Below are 23132 nucleotides of genomic sequence, written 5' to 3' on the forward strand. Positions count from 1 at the left end.
AGCACTACCTAAACTCCCCAAGCCCCGAGGGAGGGCTGTGGAGGGAAGAGCTGAAGGAGGTGGCAAACCTCTTTCAGGGCCTGTGCCTGATTATATGGACTGAAGTAGCTCCAGGGCCGCTCTAACGTCTGCCTGGGCCTGGCTCCACCCCTCAGCCAGTCCCCAAAAAATGAAGAAAATAGAATGAGTGTTTGGGGCTCCTGTGCATCTCCTGGATTGAGCAAATGACCGGGGTTAAAAAAAAAAAAAAAAAAAAAAAAAAAAAGGTTTTCATGAAGATGAGGGGAAGGACGATTTTACTGAAGTCACAGGACCCTGAGATGGGTTTGAGAAGAGGATAAATAATTGAAGCAGCTCTTTACCGCCAATTTGAGAGATGGTTATGGTGCAGCGTAACTCTTTAGAGATGTGAAGTTTCATACAGTACAGAAATCCCTATCTGTACCCTAGGTAATCCAACAAAAGGAACAACAAAAGCAAAATAAGGATACAAAATCAGAACATCCTGGGCATCCTTAATTTGGCCATTATGTCTTTTTAATTAAGGTGTTTTACTCATTAAAAGCATGGCACGCAATTTCATAATCCTATTTTAAGCTCCAAAACTGAGCTTCCAACGTGCACATCTCATGGGGATGAAATCTTTAATAAAAAGAAGCTATGCGTGTACACCTAAAAAACCCAAAAGCACAAAAATAAACAAACCTATCTCATTTGAGTTTGGTTTTTTAATACCTCAGACCAAAACAAAAGTGAGCTACTATCAAAATTGACCTAATTGCATCATAGCTCAGAATAAGTTGATCCTTTCACTATGTATCTGGCTTAATAGCATATATTGTATTTTCATGAGCAGAGTGACATCGCCACCCTTTAGGTCAGATTTCAAGGTGTAGTGTCACCAATCCAGAAACATGACAGGCTTTTTATTATGTTTTCTGTTTACAATTTTGATTCAAAACTTCAACAGCACTTCAGATGCACGTAATCCTTATTGAAACTGGCTTGATGCGGATTACACCCTGAAGCACAAAGGAAGTCTTTATCACTTATGGCCAGTGTTTTAGGAGCTTATAACTGTAATCAGGTAGGGATTATATCAGCATGAATCATATTAGCTGAATAGCAGCAAAAAGCTTTTTTCTATTTGACCTTCCCACCCAGGGCATGACAATAATAAAAATGGTATAACGTGCAACAAACAGGTGCCGCTGAAGGTGGAGTTACCATCCACTGCAGGCAGTGGATAGTACTTTGTAATTGGAAAGAAAAATTAGCCATTAATTAGTGGAAGCAGATTCTTGTATGGTGCATTGTTATCCAGGATTATTTCATTAGGATCTGCTGACCCAATTTCTGCATTGGAAAGGGAATTACATTTTTTCACACTATTGGGAGGGGGGGAAAGGAAAAAGAAAAAAAAAAGAAATCAATAACACAGATTACTCAAATTTTTAAAAATATGGTTGCAAACGAGCAGGTACCTGTATTGGTATCTCTACAAAAGCCAAATGAAACGAAAACCACTACAAATACATAATCATGTCTCCACTAGAATCAGATTTTGGTTCCCTTAAAATACATAATTCCTAATTAAAACATATGGAAACCAGCTAATACAGCCTCATGACTAAGGGATTTAGTGAAGGGCAGGAATTTTTTTATTACTGCTACGATGGTCCCCTCTGTCACGGGTCATCTTTAGCTTACTCCTCCTACAATTGCCCTGGGGAAAGCTGACTCAGATAAATTAAAAGAGCTTCATTTGGGAAGCTTCCCCAACACACGAAAGGATTCGCCTCCTAATCTGTCAGAATCCAATAACATTAAAGCAACTGCAACCTGCTTATGGCTTAGTGGGGCTCTCTGAGCTGATGGGCAGGACCCGCGGCCCAGCACCAGACGGGCAGCAGCGAGGAGGGACAGGACAGAAACCCACCTTGGAAGTGGCAGCAGGCGAGATCTCTGCTGCTGAAATATTTTGTGCCCAAGTGCTGCAAGCTCGCATGAACCAAGTGGTTCAGCCACCCCAGGATGTTGCCCATCACCCTGCACTCACCCCTTCCCCAAGGCCACAAACACGGGGCCCTCTGCACAACATGGGACGCGTCTCCCTGGGGTCCTGCTCTCTGCTCCTCATCCTCACTGGCACAAAAATACATCTCAACATGTCTGACATTTATAATAAAACACCACCACAGGTGTGCTTAATGCTCTGCCCAGATCATCTTACAACCACTCACCTGTGTGTCTCAGCTCAGCAGACTGTCTTTCATGAGGCCTTACAGCGGCCCTTTGGAAGGAGACAATGCCATGAGCCCTATTTCCAAAGTGGGGGACAGAGGAAATGGCTCCCCCAAAGCCACTCCGTAGCAGGGACAACCCTTCTACTGATACTGAGCCTACACAACCACCACAGGCAGGCATTTTCCCTTTCTTATAAACTCCTCTCACTTGCTAATCATTTTCATGTGCCAATCAAGTAACGAGGGAGTCAGGGAGCAACATCACATCACATTTGCTGCATATTCCTAGAGAACGAGATCACCAGAGGAGTTAAAGAAGCCCCTTCTGCTGAGGTCACGGGCAAAAAGGGACCCTCATAACCTCCTAGAAGCAAAGGCTCAGGTTACCTTGGAAGGCAGCTTGTCCTGCCCAGGAGCAGATGTGGTTTGTGTGGAGGACAAGGGAAGCGACACCGGCGGGGACAGCTCTGCTCCTCTCCTAGTGCAGTCACTTGCAGTGGGTGTTTTGCGACCTGCCGCCCTCCTCCGGCACACAGCTCGCCTTGTCGCTAATGGGAGATGCGTGTAAAATTCTCTGCCGGGTCATAGCAGCATTATTTTTTAAACAGGTAGCTGCATTTTCTGCCTATTACGCTGCTGGAGAGGAATCCAGATGCCACCGTATTCCCGCTCGTGCCAGCCCAAGCCATTCCTGCAGAGGCAGGGACAGCCCGCACGTGAAATCACCCCAGGGGAACGGCCCTTTCCACGCCTGCAAGTGCTTCAGGGAAAGTTGCTTTTTCCTTTTTTCCTTCGGTTTCAGCTCAGTGAATAACACTTCAGTGCTAAGCGCAGCAGCTGTAACAGGCCTCTATTTCCAGTGTTTTGGGACCTGCTGTATTTATTGCAAAGCCTGTTGGGAGAGGAGCACCTTCTGGTGAAGTTACCTGCAGCTTATGCCACCTGGTGACGAAAGCTAACGCACCTCCCACTTGCCCTGTCACGAAGTCTAAGATGCTGCAACTTACCTATTGCCTTTAATCCCGCAGCTATTAGCATAATGAGATCCAGTGGCTGGGGGTTGAACTGAAAATACACACTTAATTCGCCATTTCAGTGAAAGTAGTTAACAAGCAGGATGGGTTCGCAGGGAGCGGGGCAGCCTCTCCCACACTGGCAGGCTACATCAAGACCAGATGCATCTCTGGGAGACATGACTGAGGTCAACCATAAATGAACGGGCTCACTGCGAGGGGAAAAAATAATAATACTGGGTCCAATTGCATGGTCTGGTATGAAGGAGGCCAGATGAGATGGGCCGATGAGTCCTTTCTGCGCTCGTCAACTTTCTGAATCCTTCTTATTTGGAGGGGAAAAAATGGCAAGGCCTCCCTTTGCCATTTTACCATGGCTGATTCTTAATCAATAGCAGGGCTGGCAGTGGCTCTTGTGCAATACCACTTTCCCCAGAGCTGGGCCCTCTTCCCCTGCAATGCTCCCAACCCCTGCTGGTCTCAGAAGAATTGAGCCCAAAGCTCCACATAGCAATTCAAATGCATCACCAGACATTAGGCCACCGGGTTAACCACTGTTTAATTTCGTCACATTTGTTTGTGAGTTATGTACGTGCCTTTCTTTTGTCAACATCTCCTTTTAAAAAGGATATTGATTTTGTTTTCAAAGGCTCTCAAAAATAAAATGAATGACTACATTCTAAGGAAGAGTCATTTTCTCAACAGCTGTAAATAATTTATTGTTCGTAACCCACCCAGATCAAAAGATACTTCATCAACTGATGTGGCAAAATCTGGTGCAAGCTGCATTTCTATTATCTCAGATCCAATTAACCATTTGGAGCAGACTAAAACATAACTAGATCAATCCAGAATCAGATTAATATCCAATCCATAATCACATTAATCACAATCTGTCCATAATTAGCCATCAGATAATCCCATTGGACAGGAGGTGACATGCAGTATCCCATTATCTCATTAATTATCTATTTTCAGTATCAGACATTGTCCCCAAACACAAGGGAATGTTTTTTAAAGGAAAAATGGACAGGGCATTCTCCTTTTGCTACATCTTCCCCATTGAAGCCTGCAATGGTTTGACGTTGGAGTTTTACATTTCTTTGTTTTTACGTGTTCTGTTAGAACCAAGAGCTGGTTTTTTGAAAGATGCCATCTTTTTAAATAAAATATGATTATCTTAGGAAGATGGATAAATAAAACATTTGTTTCATGTGAACAAGTTTATGAAAGAAAAGAAAACCCCTCATCAAAGGTTTTAATGGTAACATGATAACAATAGCTTTGCAATGCTAAATCTTATTGCAGATGGTTCCTGTCCTTTTTTGTAATGTAAGTGAAATTGTGTTCCATCTGTTTTAATTTTATAATGGACTTAATCCATGGCTGGCTCTGAAAGAATCAGCATTTACTGCCTTTGCAATCTGCTGCAAACAAAAAAATTGTTACCGTTTCCCCCTTCTAGAGGGAACTTGTATTTCTATTTGGGAGGAAAAACCAAAGAGTTGCTCCGTAGCGAGTGGGAAGCGCTGCTAGCCAGCCTCACCCCGCGGCCAGGCAGCCCCTGCCAGCTCTCGCACCAAACCCAACCGGAATTGCCCCAAAAGCGGTTGGAAACTCTGGACACTGGGTGGAGGAGAGCAAGGAGTAATCAGCATGGCAGGAGAGACTGCATTTGGTTTTGACTAGCAAATGCTTCCAGCAGTTCCAAGCAACCTGAAAGCGGTTTTCCAGAGGTCCCTCCTGACTTGAATTATTCTGTGATTTTATGATGTGCTTTCCCTTTACCCCCCCTCAAATGAACCAACAATTAACCTGTTTGTAAAACGTGGTGGTATCAGGCTGGTTTTATGCCTCTTGGCATTACCTGTAGTCGTAAAGTTTTTCGCACATCACCTAGAGGAGGTTCAGGGCTTTCAGCATTTCCATGGCAAGTCCTTTTTTGGGGTTTTCTACTGAAGTGCCCGTGCAGCACTGCCTGCCCCGTTCCTACCTGCCTGATCACAAAGCGAGTCCGGTCCCGCCATACCTGCCCGGGGCAGCGCACTGCTCCGTACTGACACAGGTGTGCCCACAGCACAGCTTTGCGCCCGTTTGGAAAAGTTTGGCTGACTCAGCTGTAACCTTTCCTGTTCCTAAGCTGGTGGGGGGTTTGGGAGAGCAGAGAGGACCCTGCCCTCGAGTGAGAAAAGGGGTGATGCAACATGGAGCATCCCTGCCAAGCTGCTGTAGTCTTAGACGTGTCTCATTCTCCTGTCACTCTGACATTTTATTTTTGCATTTTATTGTTAACACATGCAGATACTGACTCACTCAGGACTCTGTGGATTCCGGCTCAGGCTGAAGTCACCCTTCTGCACCCCCTTTCCTGCCAGGAGCCCAGGCACGGGCAGGACACCCCATGCTGCCCACGGTCATGGCAGCGCTGTGGAGGTTTCCCGTCACCCGTCCCACAGGGTCACCCCAGTTTGAAGAGCCAGCCAAACTTTTCCAGTGCCCTTCACATCACTCACCTCCCAGCTCAGCTCTGCTGCTGGCAAACAAACCACACTAACGGCAGGCAGCGGTCGGACCACAAATGCCGATAGGCACCATGACCACCCTGCCACTGCCACACAGGCAGGGGACACGTGGGCTCACCCTGCCCTGAGGATGTCATTGCCACACCGCACCTCTGCATCTTCGTACATGCAGGGGCTGGCAGGGATGCTAAAATCCCGTGGTGACACATGCCCCTGCTGAAGTGGGTGCCCCAACCACCATCCTGCTTCCCGCCTCGGCTCCTGCGCAAACTTAAATGTTTGCTTTCAACATTTGGGGTCCTCAAAGGCGTAGCAGGGGCTGTGGTCAGGCTGGGGAGAGTGGGCCAACTAGTCAAACGCCGGTTATCCAAATCCTTCTCTCCCCCTCCTCAGCTTCTGGGGTTTCATACCTACAGGGTGCCTGACTCGTACAAAAAACAAGTGCTTCAGCTGGAAAACTCATCCTGCCCCCCTCCTCCGAGCAAAACGAGCACAGCCTGCCCTTCCTGAGCCAAAATTTAAAGTCACCATGTCCTTCCCCAGTCGTACAGGTTGGTCTACGCCTGTCAAATTCCATGTGTAAAATTAAAAAGGTGATTGCCTGGGGGAGAGGGACAGAACCGAAGCCCCAAGACAGCAGCAATCTCAATTCCAGCACGTATAAGCTTCCATAGACCTTTTGAGCCACTCGTGCCGCTGTGCTGCGAAGTCTTTGGGAATTTAAAACTGAGTCACAGGCCGCTGAAGTGCTCTTCCTATTTTTCCACTAATGCACAGGAAGCCCATGGAGACTGGGCGGAAAGAGGGAGGAAAAATGAATAGAAGGGGTAAAGAAGCAACAGGAGAGGTTCAGCTGCAGGAGCAGCACGGGATCAGGTGCATGAAAATGCGGTAAAATACTGTTTTTCCCTCTAATCTCAACCCATCACGCGGCTGCTGCCCGGGACGGCCACCCCGACCATGCCGGCGGTCCCGTTCGGGTCCGTCGGGGCGGCCGTCCCGCGCGCGCCCCCCAGCAGGGAATCGCTCCGCGGGCGCGCAGCCTCCAGCCGGCGTCCACCGCGGAGCCCCCTCCCCGTCTGCCGCGGGGATGCGCCTCCGCGCAGCGCCGGGGACGGTCCCGCCGCGCCCGTCCGCGGGCACCTGCCTGCGGCACGCCGAAACGCAGGGAAAAGGGACAACGAAATAAAAGGCGAAAGAGGCGGGAAAGAACAGGAAAAGGGAAATAAAAGGAGAAAATAGAAGGCGAAGTAAAAGTCGAGGAAAATCACGGGGAAAACAGAGGGGAAAAAAGCTGAAACGAATCTCCATCTCCTCGGGCTGCCGATGCCGCCGCCCCCCTCCCCGTACAGGGACGGGGCGCACGGCGCCGGCCACCGCGCCAGGCGGTCGGAGGGTCCCGCGGGCGGCCGTGGCTGCCGGGGGGCTCCCGCGGCTGCCCGGAGCGGGGGGCGCCGAGGCGCGCCCCCACCGCCCCCGCGGAGGCGCCTCTCCCGCGGCGCACGGGGCTACCCTCCCTCCCGTCCGAGCCGGCGTCGGGCCACGCCAAGCCGGGCTCCCGCGGGGCGGCCCGGGAAGTCCGCGCCGCTCCGCGCCGCTCCGCGCCCCGCCGCGCGCCACCGCGCGCCCATTGTTCACCACGGCCAATCCGCGGGCGCCCTCCCCGCGGCCGCCAATCGCCTCTGGGGGCCGCGCGGTGAGGTCAGCGCCGCCCCCCCACCCCCCCCGCGGCCGGTGCGCGCTGACATCACGGCGCGGCCCGGCGGGGCGGGCCCGGGGGGGCGGGCGCGGCCCCCGCCCCGCGCGGCGCGGGTAGTGGTGGAGCGGCGGCGCCGCATCCCGCATCGCGGCCGGTGCGCAGGGGGCCGCCCGCATGGTGGACATCCTCCTCCCGCGGCCGCTCCCGGGCGCCATGGGGGAGCCCTCCAAGAGTAAGTGCGCGCGACGCGGCGCCGGGGCGGGCGGGCGCGGCGGGGCGGCCGCGGGGCGCTGCGGGACGCCGCGGGGCCGGGCTCCGCGCCGCCGCCGTCGGGCGGGCTGGCGGCCGCCGCGCCGCCCCGGACCCGCGAGCGCGGTGACAGCGCCGGGAAGGGCTGCGGCGTGGCGGCGGGGGCGGGCGGCTGCGGGCTCGGCCCGTGGCATCGCCGGTGCCGCTATTCCCGTTCGTGCCCAGCGCTCCCCGTCCGCCGCTGGCTCCGTTCCTTACCGCGTGCCTGTCCTTTCGTCTGTCCGCGCTGCCGATCTCGTTTCTTTCCGCCGTTCCCGTTGCTGTCTCTCCTTCCCTCTGCTTTTTCTTCCTTTCCTTCCCTCTCTCTCTGCCCGTTACCGTCCTTCTTTCTTTCTTTCTTTCTCTCTTTCCGTGTTTCGGTCGGTCTTTCTTTTTTTTAAATTTCTCTTTCCGTTTTTATTTATTTCTTTCTCTTTCTGTTCTGCTGTTTTTGTTTGGTTTTATTTCTCCTTCCGTCTCTCAGATTTCTTGTCTCTTACTGTTTTCATTTGTCATGTTCCCGTTTTAACTGTCTCTTTCTGTTTTTTCGCTGGTTTTTTTTTCTCTTTCCGTCGTTCCGTTTTTCTTTCTTTTTCTTTCTTTCAGTTTTTCCTCGGCTTTTGTTTCAGTGTTTCTGCTTTTATTTCCTTTTCCGAAATTCTACTTTTATGCCTCTGTCTTTCTGCATTTATTTCCCTCGATCAAGTTTCTGTTTGTTTGGGTTTTTTTTTTATTTCTGGCTGTATTTATTGCTCTCCTTTCGTGTTTCCATCCTTTCTGTGTTTCTGCCTTTATTTCTCTTTCTTCCTATTTTGGGGAAAAAAAAAAAAAAGAAAACCAAAAGAAAAGATAAGAATAAGAAAAAAGTGTCTTTCCCAAATTCCTGGCGCTCTTGCACCTCGCCGCCCCTGACCGTGCCCCGCTCGCTCCCAGCAGGGCGGCCGGGGCTGGCCCTGTGCGCGGGCTGCGGGGGCCGCATCCAGGACCCCTTCCTGCTGCGGGTGTCGCCGGACCTGGAGTGGCACGTCGCCTGCCTCAAGTGCGCCGAGTGCGGGCAGCCCCTGGACGAGACCTGCACATGCTTCCTGCGCGACGGCAAGGCCTACTGCAAGCGGGACTACAGCAGGTGACCCCGAGTGCGCCGGCGCTCGTTAAGAAATAGCCGAACCAAAACCCGAAAAAGCCCCAAAGCCCCTTAAAACCCCCGAATTTCCCCCAAACGAAAACCTGACCCTCCAGCCGCTGCCCGCCCCCGCGGCGCCGCCCGGAGCCGCCCCGACGGCGCGGCCGCGGGCCCTGACGGCGCGTCGCCTCGCGTCGCGTCCCCGCAGGCTCTTCGGCATCAAGTGCGCCCAGTGCCGGGCGGCCTTCAGCAGCAGCGACCTGGTGATGCGCGCCCGCGACCACGTCTACCACCTCGAGTGCTTCCGCTGCGCCGCCTGCGGCCGCCAGCTCCTGCCCGGCGACCAGTTCTGCCTGCGGGAGCGCGACCTGCTCTGCCGCGCCGACCACGGGCCGCCCCCCGACGGCGCCGCCGCCCGCGGGCCGCGCAGCCCCGCGCCGCCGCCGCCCGCCGCCGCGCACCTCGCAGGTACCGGCTCCCCCCGAACGGCCGCGGCGGGGCCGCGGCTCGGGGCGGGCGGCGGGGGGGGGGCGGGGGGGGGGCTGCGGCGGGCGGGCGGCGGCGCTGACGGTGCGCGCCCTCCCCGCCCGCCGCAGAGCCGGTGCCCGGGCGGCCGCCCGCCCCGCGGCCGCCGGCGCACAAGGCGGCGGAGAAGACCACCCGCGTGCGGACGGTGCTGAACGAGAAGCAGCTGCACACGCTGCGGACCTGCTACGCCGCCAACCCGCGCCCCGACGCCCTGATGAAGGAGCAGCTGGTGGAGATGACGGGGCTCAGCCCCCGCGTCATCCGCGTCTGGTTCCAGAACAAGCGCTGCAAGGACAAGAAGAAGTCCATCCTCATGAAGCAGCTCCAGCAGCAGCAGCACAGCGACAAGACGGTGAGCGCTCGCCCGCCCCGCCGGGGAGGGAGGTGGCGGGGAGGGGGGGTCCCGGGCCGGCGGGCTCGGGCGGCAGCCGCGCTGAAGCCCCGTGTGTCCGCAGAGCCTGCAGGGCCTCACCGGGACGCCGCTGGTGGCCGGCAGCCCCATCCGCCACGAGAGCGCCGTGCAGGGCAGCGCCGTGGAGGTCCAGACCTACCAGCCGCCCTGGAAGGCGCTCAGCGAGTTCGCCCTGCAGAGCGACCTGGAGCAGCCCGCCGCCTTCCAGCAGCTGGTGAGCCGCCCCGCGCCGGGCCGCCCCGTCGGGCCCCGGGGGGGGGCGGGCAGGCCCCGGCCCGCCGGGCCCGGGCGCTGCGGGAGGGGGACGGGGCGGGGGGGACCGCGCCGGGCCCTCACTGCCGCCGCTCCCCCAGGTCTCCTTCTCCGAGTCCGGCTCCTTGGGCACCTCCTCCGGCAGCGACGTGACCTCGCTGTCCTCCCAGCTCCCCGACACCCCCAACAGCATGGTGCCCAGCCCGGCCGAGACGTGAGGCGGCCCGGCCGCCCGCCGCCGCGGGACTTCCGCATGCCTGCGCTCCCTGCATGAGACACCCGGCCCCGGGCCGCTCCCAGAGCGCCGGACAAACGCCTTTGTTTTTTAATTATTCTTATTTAAAAACAAACAAAAAATATGTTACTGACGGCCAAAAAAGCACCGGGATCCTCGCTGCCTTCACCAGACCGGAGAGAGAGCCCCCGCCCTGGTTATTTCGTTGTTTTGGGTTTTTTTCCCTGCGGATTTCGATGTTTCTTTTCCCCAAAGAAACGCGGATTTCCCCGCTGGAGCCCGGCACGGTGACAGGCTGCCTCACCCGCCGCTTGCGCCGGGGACGGCTTTTCTTCCCTTTTTGGAAGGGAAAAGAAAAAAAAAAAAACCAAAACCAAAAGGGGGAGAGACTCCCCCGGCGTGCGCGCCTTCCCGCGGCCGCGGAGCCGGCCTGGCCCTCCCTCCGCGGAGCCGCGCCGTCCAGCCTCATCTCACGCCGATGCCTCTCCCGGGACGCGGCGCCCGGCCCCGCAGGATCGCTGGAAAAACGGGACACGGGAACGAGACTTTTTAACGGGAAAACCAGTGCTAATAACGTTAAGTTATCAATGGACGGAGGACGGATTGTTTGAGCCTTTAACGAACAAAAGTAAGTTATTGTTATTTATTGTCAGAGTCAGCGGTTGAATAGTGGGATTAAATATTTTGAACTTAATAAAAAAGGAGAAAAAAAGAAAAGGCAAGGATTGAAACGAAAAAAAAAAAGGGGGCGGGCGGGCGGCGGAGGGGCTCCCCGTGCGCGGAGCCGCGCTGCCGGCCGGGTCGGGGCGCGGAGCGGAGCGGGTCGGGTCGCGGTCCGGGTTGGGGTGCGGGTCGGGACGGGCGCAGCCCCGGCTTTGCCGGCACGGCCTCCCCGCACCGCGGTAATCGGCTTTCCCGACCGGGGCCGCTTATTTATAGCCGGGGAGGCGGAGCGCAGGTTTCCCCTTCGGAGCAGCCCCCGGGCTCGGACGGGTCGTGCCCGCACCTGCCGCGGTGCGGGGCCGCCTCGCCTCCTCCCCGGGGGCGGCGGGGGCTCCCCCGGGGCGGCGGCGGCGAGGCGAGCCGTCCCCTCGCGCGTATTCATCCCCCCGTCTAGACGCAGGCGGCGGCTCCTTATCTGCCTTTGGCATCACCTGGGAGCGCGGCGGGGGCCTCCCCGTTACTCGGGCGGGAATGCGCTCAGGGCCGGCTCCCGGCGGGAGCGCAGGCCCGGGCGGCCTTAAACCACGGCGAGCCACCCCCACGTCCCCATCCCCGGGCAATCGGGCCCGCACCCTCGGGGAGCTGGGGGGGGGGGAGCTGGGCCCTACCCGAAGCCCCCGGGCTGCAAGGGGATGGGCAGCGCGGCGCCGGGGTGGGGACGGCTCCACCACCCCCGAGGGGCTGAGGAGGCGGGTGTGCGGGGACCGGGCCCCCCCGGGCGAGCTGGCCCGCGCGGCCGACCCGCAGCCGCCGTCGGGGCGCACGGAGCAGCCCGGGCTGCCGGGGACGTGCCGGCGGGAGAGGCGAAGGGGCCGCCTCAGCCAGCGGCTCCTCCGCTGCCGCCGGGGCGGGCGGCACCCCCGGCCCGGGGACAGGTGGGAAGGGGGTCTCCCGCCCCCCCAGCCCCGCCCCGGGGCCCCCGCACTTACCTGCCTCCGGCCGGGTCGGGTTTCAGCTCCCCGCGCTCTCCCGGGCCTAGACTGAAGCAAGCCGTTTCCGTCACCTGCGAGCGGGGCCGCCCGGACCGTAAAACCGCCTCCGCGGAGCCCCCGTTCCCCCCTCAGGCAGCGCGGCGGCCTCGCCTCAGGCAGCGCGGCGGCCTCGCCGGGAGGGTCGGGACTGCCGCCGCCGGCTCGGGTTCGGGCCGGGCCCGGCCGCTGGGGCCGGCGAGGGGGCCGCGAAGAGGAGACGATCCCGGTCCTCGCGGCCGCGAGCGGCCCGGAATGGGCGCGGCCCGGCCGGCGCCTTCCCCGAGGAAGCTCCGTCCCCGCTGCGCAGGGCCCGGGGCGTCCCGCGCCCCCTCACAGCCGCTCCCCGCGCGCGGGCCCTGCCCGGGGCAGCCGCCGCCGCCGGGGCCTTCGGCGAGAGGCGCGGGAAATGAATCTTGCTGAGACACGCCGCCGTTTTTACGTTTTAATTTTGTTTCGTGGCACCTTCACCGTTAAGAGAACATCACGAGGTTTAAACAGGCGTTATTAAAGTCTTACCGAAACGTTAAAAACGTGTGTGGCTTAAAAAAATCCGTATTACGCGACTCATCCCAAATCACCAAAAAATTACAAACGAGCTTTCCTCAGAGCCGAATTTGACAAATTCTGTAGACTTTTGGTTAACTGGAAAGGCATCTTAAGAGTCTTTTTTTCTCTCCGACTTGTGTTGCTTATGGTAATTCAAACACAGCAACATCTGTAATGCAGAAGTCACACTTACGGACAGAATAAGTTATTTTATTACAAGATATATAGAACATATTTTCTCTATTTGCAATCTTATTTCAGCAGTTCTGCAGTGCGAGTACCACCACATCACAGGGTAGAAAACACCCAAATCATGACATAGGATATGTGAATGAAATAAACTCAAATTATCAAAATTACAAAACAGAACTTGAAAGTATCTACAGTACTTATTATATAAATAGTGCAAATTATATATCTACAGCACAAGTATTTAGAGTATCAAAAACTTTTCGGAATAGCCTTTTCAAGAAGGTAGTCAGCAGGAACTGGTCAGCATGACGATGTTAGGGGATTTTAAAACCAAACGCAACGCTTATTTTTTCAAGAAGAACTGTCGAGCTTCTTCCCAGGACTGGCGGGGGAATCTGTTGGACAGCTCAAGATAATCTTGAGAACTGAAAATTTTTTCTGTTGAAGACAGAACATAAAATCACCAAGTTATTCTCTCTTAAGATAAGATGGCAATAAAACAAGAATAATGAACGCGCAGCCAATTCGAGATACTTCAAGTCATTTACTCCCCTCCCCCTACCAAAAGCTTCTCAAATCATGGGGTAACACTGCTGCGGAGCTACGGCCATTGAGGTTTGGCTTTAAAAACAGGGGCAGAGGGCTCTGATGAGCAAAGGCTTAGATTTCTAAGTTTTTGGGTCAGGCTCGCTGCTTTAACGCATCGGAACATTATACATCTTCACACATTTTATGTTCTCGGACCCACCGGGGACCAATTCAGCCGTGTTCAAGTTCGGACAGCCTCGATGGCGCTCGCTCTGCTCAGCAGCTTCTTTTTCCGCAAAGGGCTGCGGAGGCGTTTTGCTCCCCGATTCCCCCAAAGCTCACAGCAGGATTACAACCACAGCTTTTACTCCTACGAGTACTGCTGGTGACGTGAACGGGACTACACGTGGGTGCACAAGTTTGCGGGGTCCGACCCTTCGAGCAGTGTGTTGCAGCGCAGCACCCAACAATGAAGTTTTGCGCTTTGAAGTTTTATTCTGAGCAGCGTTATTGTTCCCGTTTGTTTCTTGGGGACACCGTCCTTCACATTCAAGTGACATAATGGATAAAAATAATCCTGCTTACACTTATATTATCAAGTCAGCTTTTTTGCAACTGGGGAATGTTTCGGAATCACACTCACATGTCACCACATAGTCATCTTTGTTTAAAAGTTCATTCAGTTTGAATAGTGAAAATAAAAGCAGTTTTCCACTTGGATTTTAGATGTTTCTCAAGCAGATTCTCATGCAAACACAATCCTGGAAAGTCTGTGCTGCAGACACTGCACGAGGCTGCTTCAGACTAAGAGGTATAATGTTGACAGTAAAAATCTCCAGAAATTTGTTAATTTTATATTTTATAATTTATTTTTAAGCTTATGTTTTAGACCTAGAACCGCTTGTCTTCTGCCAAATGTTCAGCAAAATGGTGGTGGATTTCTGCTTGCTATTAGGGAGAAATGACTGTCCGAGCGACATACTTTATGCAAAATAGGGGTGACTCAAGACCAGATTCCCATCAACATGCTTGAATTTCAGATGTGTTTAACAATTAATAGCTGTCTTAGCTGAGAATCTTTCAAATGTTTAGCCTAAAGAGGTTAATTGCATTTTACACAATATTTACAACAACTGGGGGGGGGGGGGGGGGGATCAGAACTCTTCTGCAAACTGACAAACTTTACTGTCCTGTAATTATCCTGTATTTTACTAATTTTTGGCTCCCCAGGGGTATTGGCATGGCTGTGCGGCTTCTGCAACCTAAAACTTTTGAAGGTAGCCTTTGTGACAGCTAATTAAATATGTGCACATACAGTATCACATTTTAAGATGTGATACCGCACAGCATTTAATAAAGATTAACAGTCCAAATTCCTGATACAATGAGCAGCAGACTGGCAGACATGTATGTTTAAGTTGGAACGTTAAGCTAGAGAGCCCCTCCCCAAACTGTAAAATCATTTCGCAATTTACTGTATTTCTTTAATCGTGATGCAGATGCAAAAAGTTAAAATCACAGCAAAATATAGTATCTACACATTTTGTTACCCAATTGCTACCCTGTCACATTTCATTGGAGACATACCCCTCTGCTGAGACAACTGATTATCCATTTGGCCTGAACTCTGTGCAAAATCCTACGAGGGGGGAAAAAAAAAAACAAAACGGCATGAGGTTTTCAGATCTTCCATCTGAGGAAGTAAACCAACATTTTTAAGTCTTCACGGTCACTCAAAAATACTAATACTTTATGAAATCTGTAAATTAACAAATTCTGGCTTGTTTGCTACATACCGTAACAGAATACTGCCAGCACTTAAATTCTATAATATATAGTGGATTTTTATACCTTTATTTATACCTGTTTTGAAAAAAATATATACTTTTAATACACAACAGAAAAAGCAAAGTTTTAATATCTTCTTAGGAAATAGTTATTATCATGACTTTTAATTTAAGAGAACATTTACTATAGCTGTGTTTCTTTAAAACAAACGATGTTTTAGATTTACGCTCCTGACTCCAAATACACTCTTACAAAATTCTTGAATCATCCCCAATTTCATCGGCTGTGCTTCCCAGTGACCCGGGAGCCCGAGGTCCTGATCTCCTGAGAGTAAGAGAAGGTCTTCCACAGGGGCGATTAACTCTGGCCAACGCTGCAGCCAGCTGTGTAACCAGCTGAGGTGCAGTTAATCTAAGTGCCCAACGCGATGTGCGATCCCTGCTGCTATCGGACGGGATGCTGCATCCTCCGGAGCCAGCAAGGACACCGACTTCGCTCGGAACAACGTAGGATTATGCAAGTCAGCTGCCCCAGTACGGAGGGGGCTTTTAGGATCCTATCTTTTGTCCCAGTGAGTATTCACTGAGCAGAGACAGTATTATTTGACGCAGGAGATACAATTTAGCAAATCATGGATACCCCTAAATGTTTTTTAATTATTTCAGCACATCTAGAAACAGAAGTAACAAAAATAAAAAGGATGATGCAAACTTCAGATGATGGAAATAAATCTGTTGGTAGGGAGGTACAACGTGGGTCGTTGTAAAATCCAGCAATCATTTTCCTTTGATTTACACTGCACACATTTAACACACTGTATTTAAGTGTTATATTTGTACACACCACCAAACTTTTACGTAAACGGGACTTCTTTTTGCATTCCCTGGCACAGGAAGAATCTCATTTTCTAGTCACGCAGAAACGTTTCACGGTCTTTCCCAAACCTTCCACGGAAGCAAATGAGAGATTTGCTTGACAAACAGCAGCGAGTTGAAATAAAAGTACAGAGGCAAGTCTCTTCTGCGTGTGCGGGTGTCCGAGCATTCCTTGGTTCCTCTCAGAATTGTTCTCGTGTGTGTGTGCACACATGTGCAACGTTTGGGATTAGATTTTAAAATGCGTAAAATACTAAAGTATGAGTGAAGTCAGCAAAGACATGACACTTTACAGCACACAAGGACCTTCCATATTTTAACATAACACCTTTTTTAAAAGCCTGCAAGAATAGTATGTGGACTTGGCATCTGAGAGATACCTCTAATTGGAAATCAAATTAGTAACGTTGACCCTTGTAAATATACTTACGCTTTGCTGTAGCTACTGGGGATTTAAATGCCATTCTCTCTCTTACAGCACAGAAATCAAAGTAAATAACCTTAAAGATTCATATAAGGAACACTCCCCTCCACTCTCATGTTTTTTGGCTGAAAAAAACAAACTAAACTTGCTGCATTTACTCATAATGTTTAAATTATTTTTTGCCACCCCAACTTCTACACTGAAATCTGTAGTTTCACTGTAAGAAAGTCAAAGGTGAATTACAGCTTTGTATTTAACCAGAAGTTCATTACTATACGCCAAATTCTTTTAATACTAAGTTCCAAACTTTTGTTTTAAACTGCTATGCAATTATTTTAGTATTAAAAGAATAAAAAGTAGTTGCGCTCAGAAGTTTGATATTATGCTAAGACTTTTAGTAAATATTTAGTTCTTGTGCCTTCTCTCCCAAATCCGTGTAGCCTACCCTTGGACTAGCTGTAAAGCATTAGGAAAAAGAGTTTGACTAACATTTCTGTATCAACAACAGTAATTTCAGGTGACTGATACAGAGTTACTAGACTCCTAAAAGCATATTATTTTTTAATAGTAGAGTGTTTACAGAAACTGCATTTATTCATTGGAAACAGTCAACAAAATGTATGGAAAACATGAAGCATGCATAAAATCTGATACATAAAGCACAGTGTATAAATTTAGACAAAGGGAACAAAAATGCTGTAAATCCTTATTCAAAACAGTATTCGTAATGACCTCAGTGGCTTACTGTCAAAAATAAAGATTGCAAGATTAGACTGGTAACATATGTTCTGTGTATTTTCTGCATAAAATATATATACACTTCTGTTCAGTTCTCTCTGTAAATCTATTGTACAGAGTATACAACTGTACATTTGTATGTAAACACATTAATATACCAATTTCAGATATGCTATATGTGCAGTAGTTTTTAAAAAATAAATATTTTAAGAATTGGCTTGTAATAGCAGGATCTACATCAAATCTTCCTAGCACGTCCAATAACTTAATGAAAACAGGATTCTGCATGCGATAGTGAGAACCTGAACTATTTGGTAACCTTTTAGTATTACAAGATGCCTCAAGTACAAGCGTAATCTGTGGTTTGAAAAGAGCTGCAGAGAATCTTAAAGTACTTCAATGCTGTTTACTTGTTTTACTTAAGTCAAATGATTTCCATATACACAGCAAAGGCAAGAAAAACTGTTGCAGTTACCCTGCACACCGCTGTTAACGTTACTGCAATAGCTACCTGAATGAACGTGGCGAGTAAAACACAACTCATCTCCTGCTCCAGGATGATCTTGTTCTGAGGGTTATTGTAACAAGCAGCTATTAGCGAAGGGAAGAGCACTTTGATTAAACGAGGATCGCTGAAATACTGGAAAGGCAACTGGCATAGTTTTTGCAGCACCGTGGGGTGACGGCCAGACTGTACAATGATCTGAAAATACAAACGTAACAACATTAAAATACGTGATCTACCTGTTCTTCTCTTCCTGTTAACCACCAAGGGTGTTGAAGTCATGCTAAAAAAATGAGCATGGCCGAGGAGTAAATACTAAAAATAAAGCTTATAACATTTAGTCCAAATAACTTCTGTTTTAGTGTGCAAGTATGATTTTTATTGCAGAGGAACACAAAGAATGTAAGGCTGCGAAACTTCTTTTTCCTGTATCACCCAAAAAGACAGTAAGTAAATGAGAAGTGGATTAATCTGAAGATTACAATAAAATAGATCATGTCATACCTCCATTCAAAAGACAAAGAATTATAGCAAAGGGACTATTGTAAGTTAGAGCTACGAAACAAAAAACCCCAACCCCTGCCATTTAAACACAGTAAGCATGTCTTCGGGGGGGGACGGGGGGGACGACGACACAAGAAAGAGATCACCAGGACTGTAAAAACCCTCCCGAAGCTCGATCATCCTTTACCAGAGTGCTCTCTGGCAATTAGAGAGGACTCTGTTTCATGGTAGATGTCTGCCACGCATTCTCAGGCACCAAAAAGAAAAGGTGATTGTAAGCTGCACAGCAAGGAGTTTCAGTAAGTAGAGACTCAGAAAGATCCTCCCATCTGTATTTCTTATCTCAGTTTCTATCAGTGCCATTGACTCTAAAAGGAGAATTGTTTAGATAAATGGGACTGTTGTCATGAAGCAGGCTAAGTTTACAACTGCGTACATCTGAAGAAATAAGGCAATGCTATTACTGGTCTCCTGCAAAGGAACCTTTCCAATTTACTTGATATTCTTATAAAATCTTTGTGATAAACTAAAAAATGCCAAAATTGCATCTGTTCCAAGTAACCTCGATTAGACAATTATAATATGAAAGAGCTGTTTGACCCAAAGTTGGCTTTTCGGCATAGGAGGAAGCTCCTATAAGGTTAGAACACTGTAAAACTTAGGGTCACGACTGTAAATTGTACTTGGAAAAACACAATTTTACAGGTACACACCCAGACAAGACTGCATTCAAATTAAAACCAGAAGGACAGAAAGAAGCAGTTGAGACCACAGGAACATAAATTACAGGGATTTACAAGTTTTCAAAGCACTTTTAACAATACCTTCAGAGCACACTCTCAGTTGATAATGCAGTTCAGTTTAAAAACAAGATCAACAAAGTAATAGTTTGCATTTTTTTCAGTTCACCAGCTAAAAAGACATTGAAAACCTTTCAAAATACTGGTAGAAATGTCTTAATGCCCTTAAAGACAGGAGGAATTTTTAAAAGGCAGCCAAATATGTGACAATTAAGCATACATTCAGACACTGTTTTGAGGAAAATATCACTGAAGCATTTGGATGATTCTAAATTTAACTATCCGCTACCACCCTGTAAGCAAGAGGGTGCCTTTCGAGTTTGTGATTACTGTTTGAATTTTAAATTAACCAGAGTGGTTATTATATAAATCTATGGGGTTTTATGGTAAATTCTACAATCAGAAAAGTACTTAAAATCAATTGTAACTGTACTAAAATAACTACGATGGGTATTTCTGATCCAGGACAGAACAACAGAACTCTTGATTTCTTTTTAATGGCCACTGTACACTTGATCAACAGGCAGAGGAAAAGAAGTTTTGGGGACTTCTCATTTGTCATTTCACACTTCACTTCCTTTACCTGCTCTAAAAATGCCACGGATAATTAGTGAACTCCTGCCAAACTAACAGCGCAGATACCCAAACAGCTTTCATGGAGTTATTATTTCATTATCTTTTTCTTTTCAACATTTTTCCTACTATGATATTATCAACATTAAAGATCGGAAGGTATATACAAGGGCTGCTGATTGTTTTAATCTGGTATTTATCACATGTGGAATCAATTTAATGATTTCAGCTCATTGTACTAATGCAGCTACTAAACCTGATACACTGTATTATATACTCTGAAAAAAAAAAAAAGAAATCATGAGTCACCCCTTACTGGAAAAAACCCCAAGCAAATAAACCTCCAGCAGAGCACATATTCCTTGTTTCACTGTCAACTGGTGGAGAAAGTGAAGTCCAGCACTTGACTTAGCAGATGAACAACAAAGAAAACAAATGAAAACCTTGCCTATGACTTCTTTACCGTGGAAAAAGACGTCTCTTGACTTTTTTTTTGTTTTTTTTTTTTTTTTAAACCAGTCACTTGGCTGAATGATCCCAGGGAGTTTTGCAGGCCTGGAATACTCATCGTACAAAATGCTCTAATACGAGATACAAACTCCTTACTGAAATCCAGTGCAGAAAGCTTGCTCTTCCTCCTGCCACATACTGGAATCCAGACACATTTACCTAGAATTAGCTTTTCTTGTTGCTCTCTCTCTAGCCTGCAAGTCAGATATGCCTGTCAAACGTAACAAGATCCTAATTAAATCACCGCATTTCTGTACAGCCAAGCATTTAAGCACCTGCTTAACTTCAGATATGTGCCTAAGTTCCATTAATATTTGCTTGTGGTTTTCTTTTTCTGAATTGAGACCTCTCTATCAAATTAGTACAAGCTACATTTTAATTTTTTTTTATCCAGAGCAGGCAACTCACATTCATCTTTTCTATATTTCATTTAAAAATTTTGCTTACTCTCAAAGTTTACAGATACTCATACAACTTTATTGGTTTTGCCTGTGCTTAGCTTAAGTACATTCCAAAGAAGATGCACCTGCTTAGCTTAGCTTATTTTTGGCCCAACACAATAAACGTTAGAATAACTCTCTGAAGACCCAAACTACGCACAGGTAAGAGACACAGCAAACATGTTTCTGAAATGCTATTTCATGATGAATCAGTGAAGTTTTTCTTTGTGCTACCAGCCAAACTCAAGACTGTGATACATTTCAGAGGCGGAGCCCCTGTTACAGGGCTTGGTGATGCGGTTCAGGGTTAGCACACCAGAAAGCACTGGCCAAGGGCACAATCTGCCCTCAGTGTAAAAGCCTGATGGAATGAGAGGCTAGAGCATCTTAAACCCTTCACTGTGCTGAACTGAGGCAACCTCTACACCATATAAGCCGACGGTTATCAAGGCTGCACAATATATGCCACTCTAATATCCGATTTCGTTTACTTTTAACCTTTGCTAAAAGTCACCTTTAAGAATGCAATTTTCCCTGCTTGGTCTCTGTCTGAATTTCCAGCTTTCCAATACCACGTGCGCTGCGCCTACTGAATCCACACTAGCTGACTGTCCAGCACAATGACTAATGTGATGACCTGTGGGAACTTTTTACTGAGCAACACCTTTCAAGGTTGCCCATCAGTTATCTTCTGTCACTCCCACCAGTTTATAGCCTTCTGCAGGTCCCGCTAATTTGCTTCATCTCCAATAGCCAGAGGGTCAGGCACTCTCTTCTGCCCTACCAGGCAACCCATGCTCCCGCGTGACTCTGGAAAGTGCACTCTGCACTCGCAAGTGCAATAGCCATCCTGACCCACTGTATTGGTATTTCTGAAGTTTATCACTTAGGAAAGCATGACTCACGATTTCTAAAGTCTCTAGATGGAGTCCATTTCTTCAAGTTTACTTGGGCCAATATTCACTATATAGTATATTGCTTGGCCATTTGCTGCAATTCTTCTAGCTGTGAAAGTCTGAAGCAGTATAAAAATCAGTCTTTCAAAACAGACTACAATGACAAAAGCCAGCAATATGCCACACACCACTTGAGCAATAAGAAAGGACAATCAATCAAAAAAAAAAACAACAAGCTCCTTGTGGTATGGAACAGTAATAAAGTTGTGAGGGGAACTCATCGTGTTGCTGGGAGATAAGGCTTCCCCGGTCACTTAGGCAGGGTGTCTGGCTACAGACCTGAGGTGACTGCTAGAAGGATACTCCATCCTGGACTTCGCAGGATATCCTCGTATTCCCACCAGGACAGCTCCAGCAGCCTTCCTCTCCTGCTGCTGCTTCCTGGCACCTTGCAAAGGAGATCTTCCCAGGACTGAAGGCCTTTGCTAGGGAACTAATAAACCATATGGACCCAAATAACTTGGGTATGATTTTCCTCTGGGTAGCAAAGGGAATGTTGCAGCTCATTTAATTTTTCTAAAAAGCTCCAAGGGCGCAAAAATAACTTTCTGATGACCCTGCAGGAATGAGAATCATAAAAGTGCAATTCCTTTCCCTGCTTGCAAGGGCAGGGAGATAACCACTGGCATACACAGGGGCAACCTTTGCATGAGATCTAGCAAGGGAAAGATGTTTTGGTGTACAACTCCTATTTACATACTGTATATAGATATAATTGTCTTTCACTTAATCTTTCTCTATATTCCTTTTCTCATGAATGAAAACTGCAATTACTTTTAAATCCATATGTATGAATTTTTGTCAAAGCAGGGTAATAATGATACAGCAATGATACAGAATGTATCAGCAGCTACATGTCAAATCAGAAATAAAATCTTACCAGGTCAATGGTTAATTTTACAAGAAAATTAAAATAAGAATCCTCTAGTCTTTGAAACTGTATCTTCATAATCAGGTAACTGAGTTTATAAGCATCTTGCAAGTATTAAACATAATTTTCAATGAGAAAACTAAAATGTCAGCCAGAAAGTTGAAGAATGACTGTATGTAAAATATTGAACAGTATTAGCGAAATTGAAGTGAACTGTTAATTCATATATTCTTACCATTCATATGTCCTAATTAGACATGTAATGTAGATGCATGCTACTAATTTTTCAAGAGCTAGTAGTTCAATCAAATTGCCTTGTGAAGATTTAAATTTTTTTTAACTATGAAGTAGCATTTTTGGTGACAATCTAAATTTCTGTTTCCAAGTTGTAATTGCACACATTTTACATATGTAAAGCATTTAAAAAAAGAGAAACTAATTGAATTTCAAACTTTGCCTGCAACCTTCCAGAGATTTAAAGAAGATTAAGATCACAGATTGGTTTTCAAAAGTTCTATGCATGTAGGTTAAATGCTTCTATGCATGTATGTTAAATATTGTCAGATATTTTATTACAAGTAACAAAAAAAGCGGTTCAGTCTCAAGACGAAGAACTTTTTCACTCCTTGTGTACTACGCAAGGTTAGTCCAGGATTACTGCAGAGTGGAAGTGCTGATTTTTACAGTAATATTTAGTCTAGTTCTACTGATGGATTTAGGTTTTCTTGTTTCACTTGGACATTTGCAGCTCTGGAAAGGCATCATTCATGTCAGTTATTTCTGTCTATACATACCATAAAGACACCGGAATTATCTTTCAAAGAGGCTAATTAATTTTCTGGTCAGGAGGAACAGAAAGCCAGCAGCAAG

At 48.6% G+C, this 23132-nt stretch overlaps 2 protein-coding genes across 2 annotated transcripts in view; one reads left to right on the forward strand and one right to left on the reverse strand.

Annotated features, from left to right (window-relative positions):
* The first annotated feature begins 7654 nt into the window (after positions 1-7654).
* Positions 7655-10301, forward strand: ISL2 (ISL LIM homeobox 2). The gene is made up of 6 exons (XM_076348448.1): positions 7655-7712; positions 8705-8894; positions 9100-9359; positions 9488-9771; positions 9875-10045; positions 10185-10301. The coding sequence occupies exons 1-6, from the start codon at positions 7655-7657 to the stop codon at positions 10299-10301; spliced, it is 1080 nt and encodes a 359-aa protein (XP_076204563.1).
* Positions 10302-12441: 2140 nt separating this feature from the next.
* The window catches only part of SCAPER (S-phase cyclin A associated protein in the ER), a 170569-nt gene continuing 159878 nt past the window's right edge, over positions 12442-23132 (reverse strand). The window contains exons 30-32 of the mRNA XM_076348457.1: positions 17615-17806; positions 14866-14917; positions 12442-13188 (exon numbers count right to left, since the gene is read on the reverse strand). Of these exons, the coding sequence (XP_076204572.1) occupies positions 13094-13188; positions 14866-14917; positions 17615-17806 (339 nt within the window). The 3' untranslated portion in view covers positions 12442-13093. The remainder of the gene's footprint in view (positions 13189-14865; positions 14918-17614; positions 17807-23132) is intronic.

This window comes from Aptenodytes patagonicus, chromosome 10 (genome assembly GCF_965638725.1).
Source record: "Aptenodytes patagonicus chromosome 10, bAptPat1.pri.cur, whole genome shotgun sequence".
Classification (NCBI taxonomy): domain Eukaryota; kingdom Metazoa; phylum Chordata; class Aves; order Sphenisciformes; family Spheniscidae; genus Aptenodytes; species Aptenodytes patagonicus.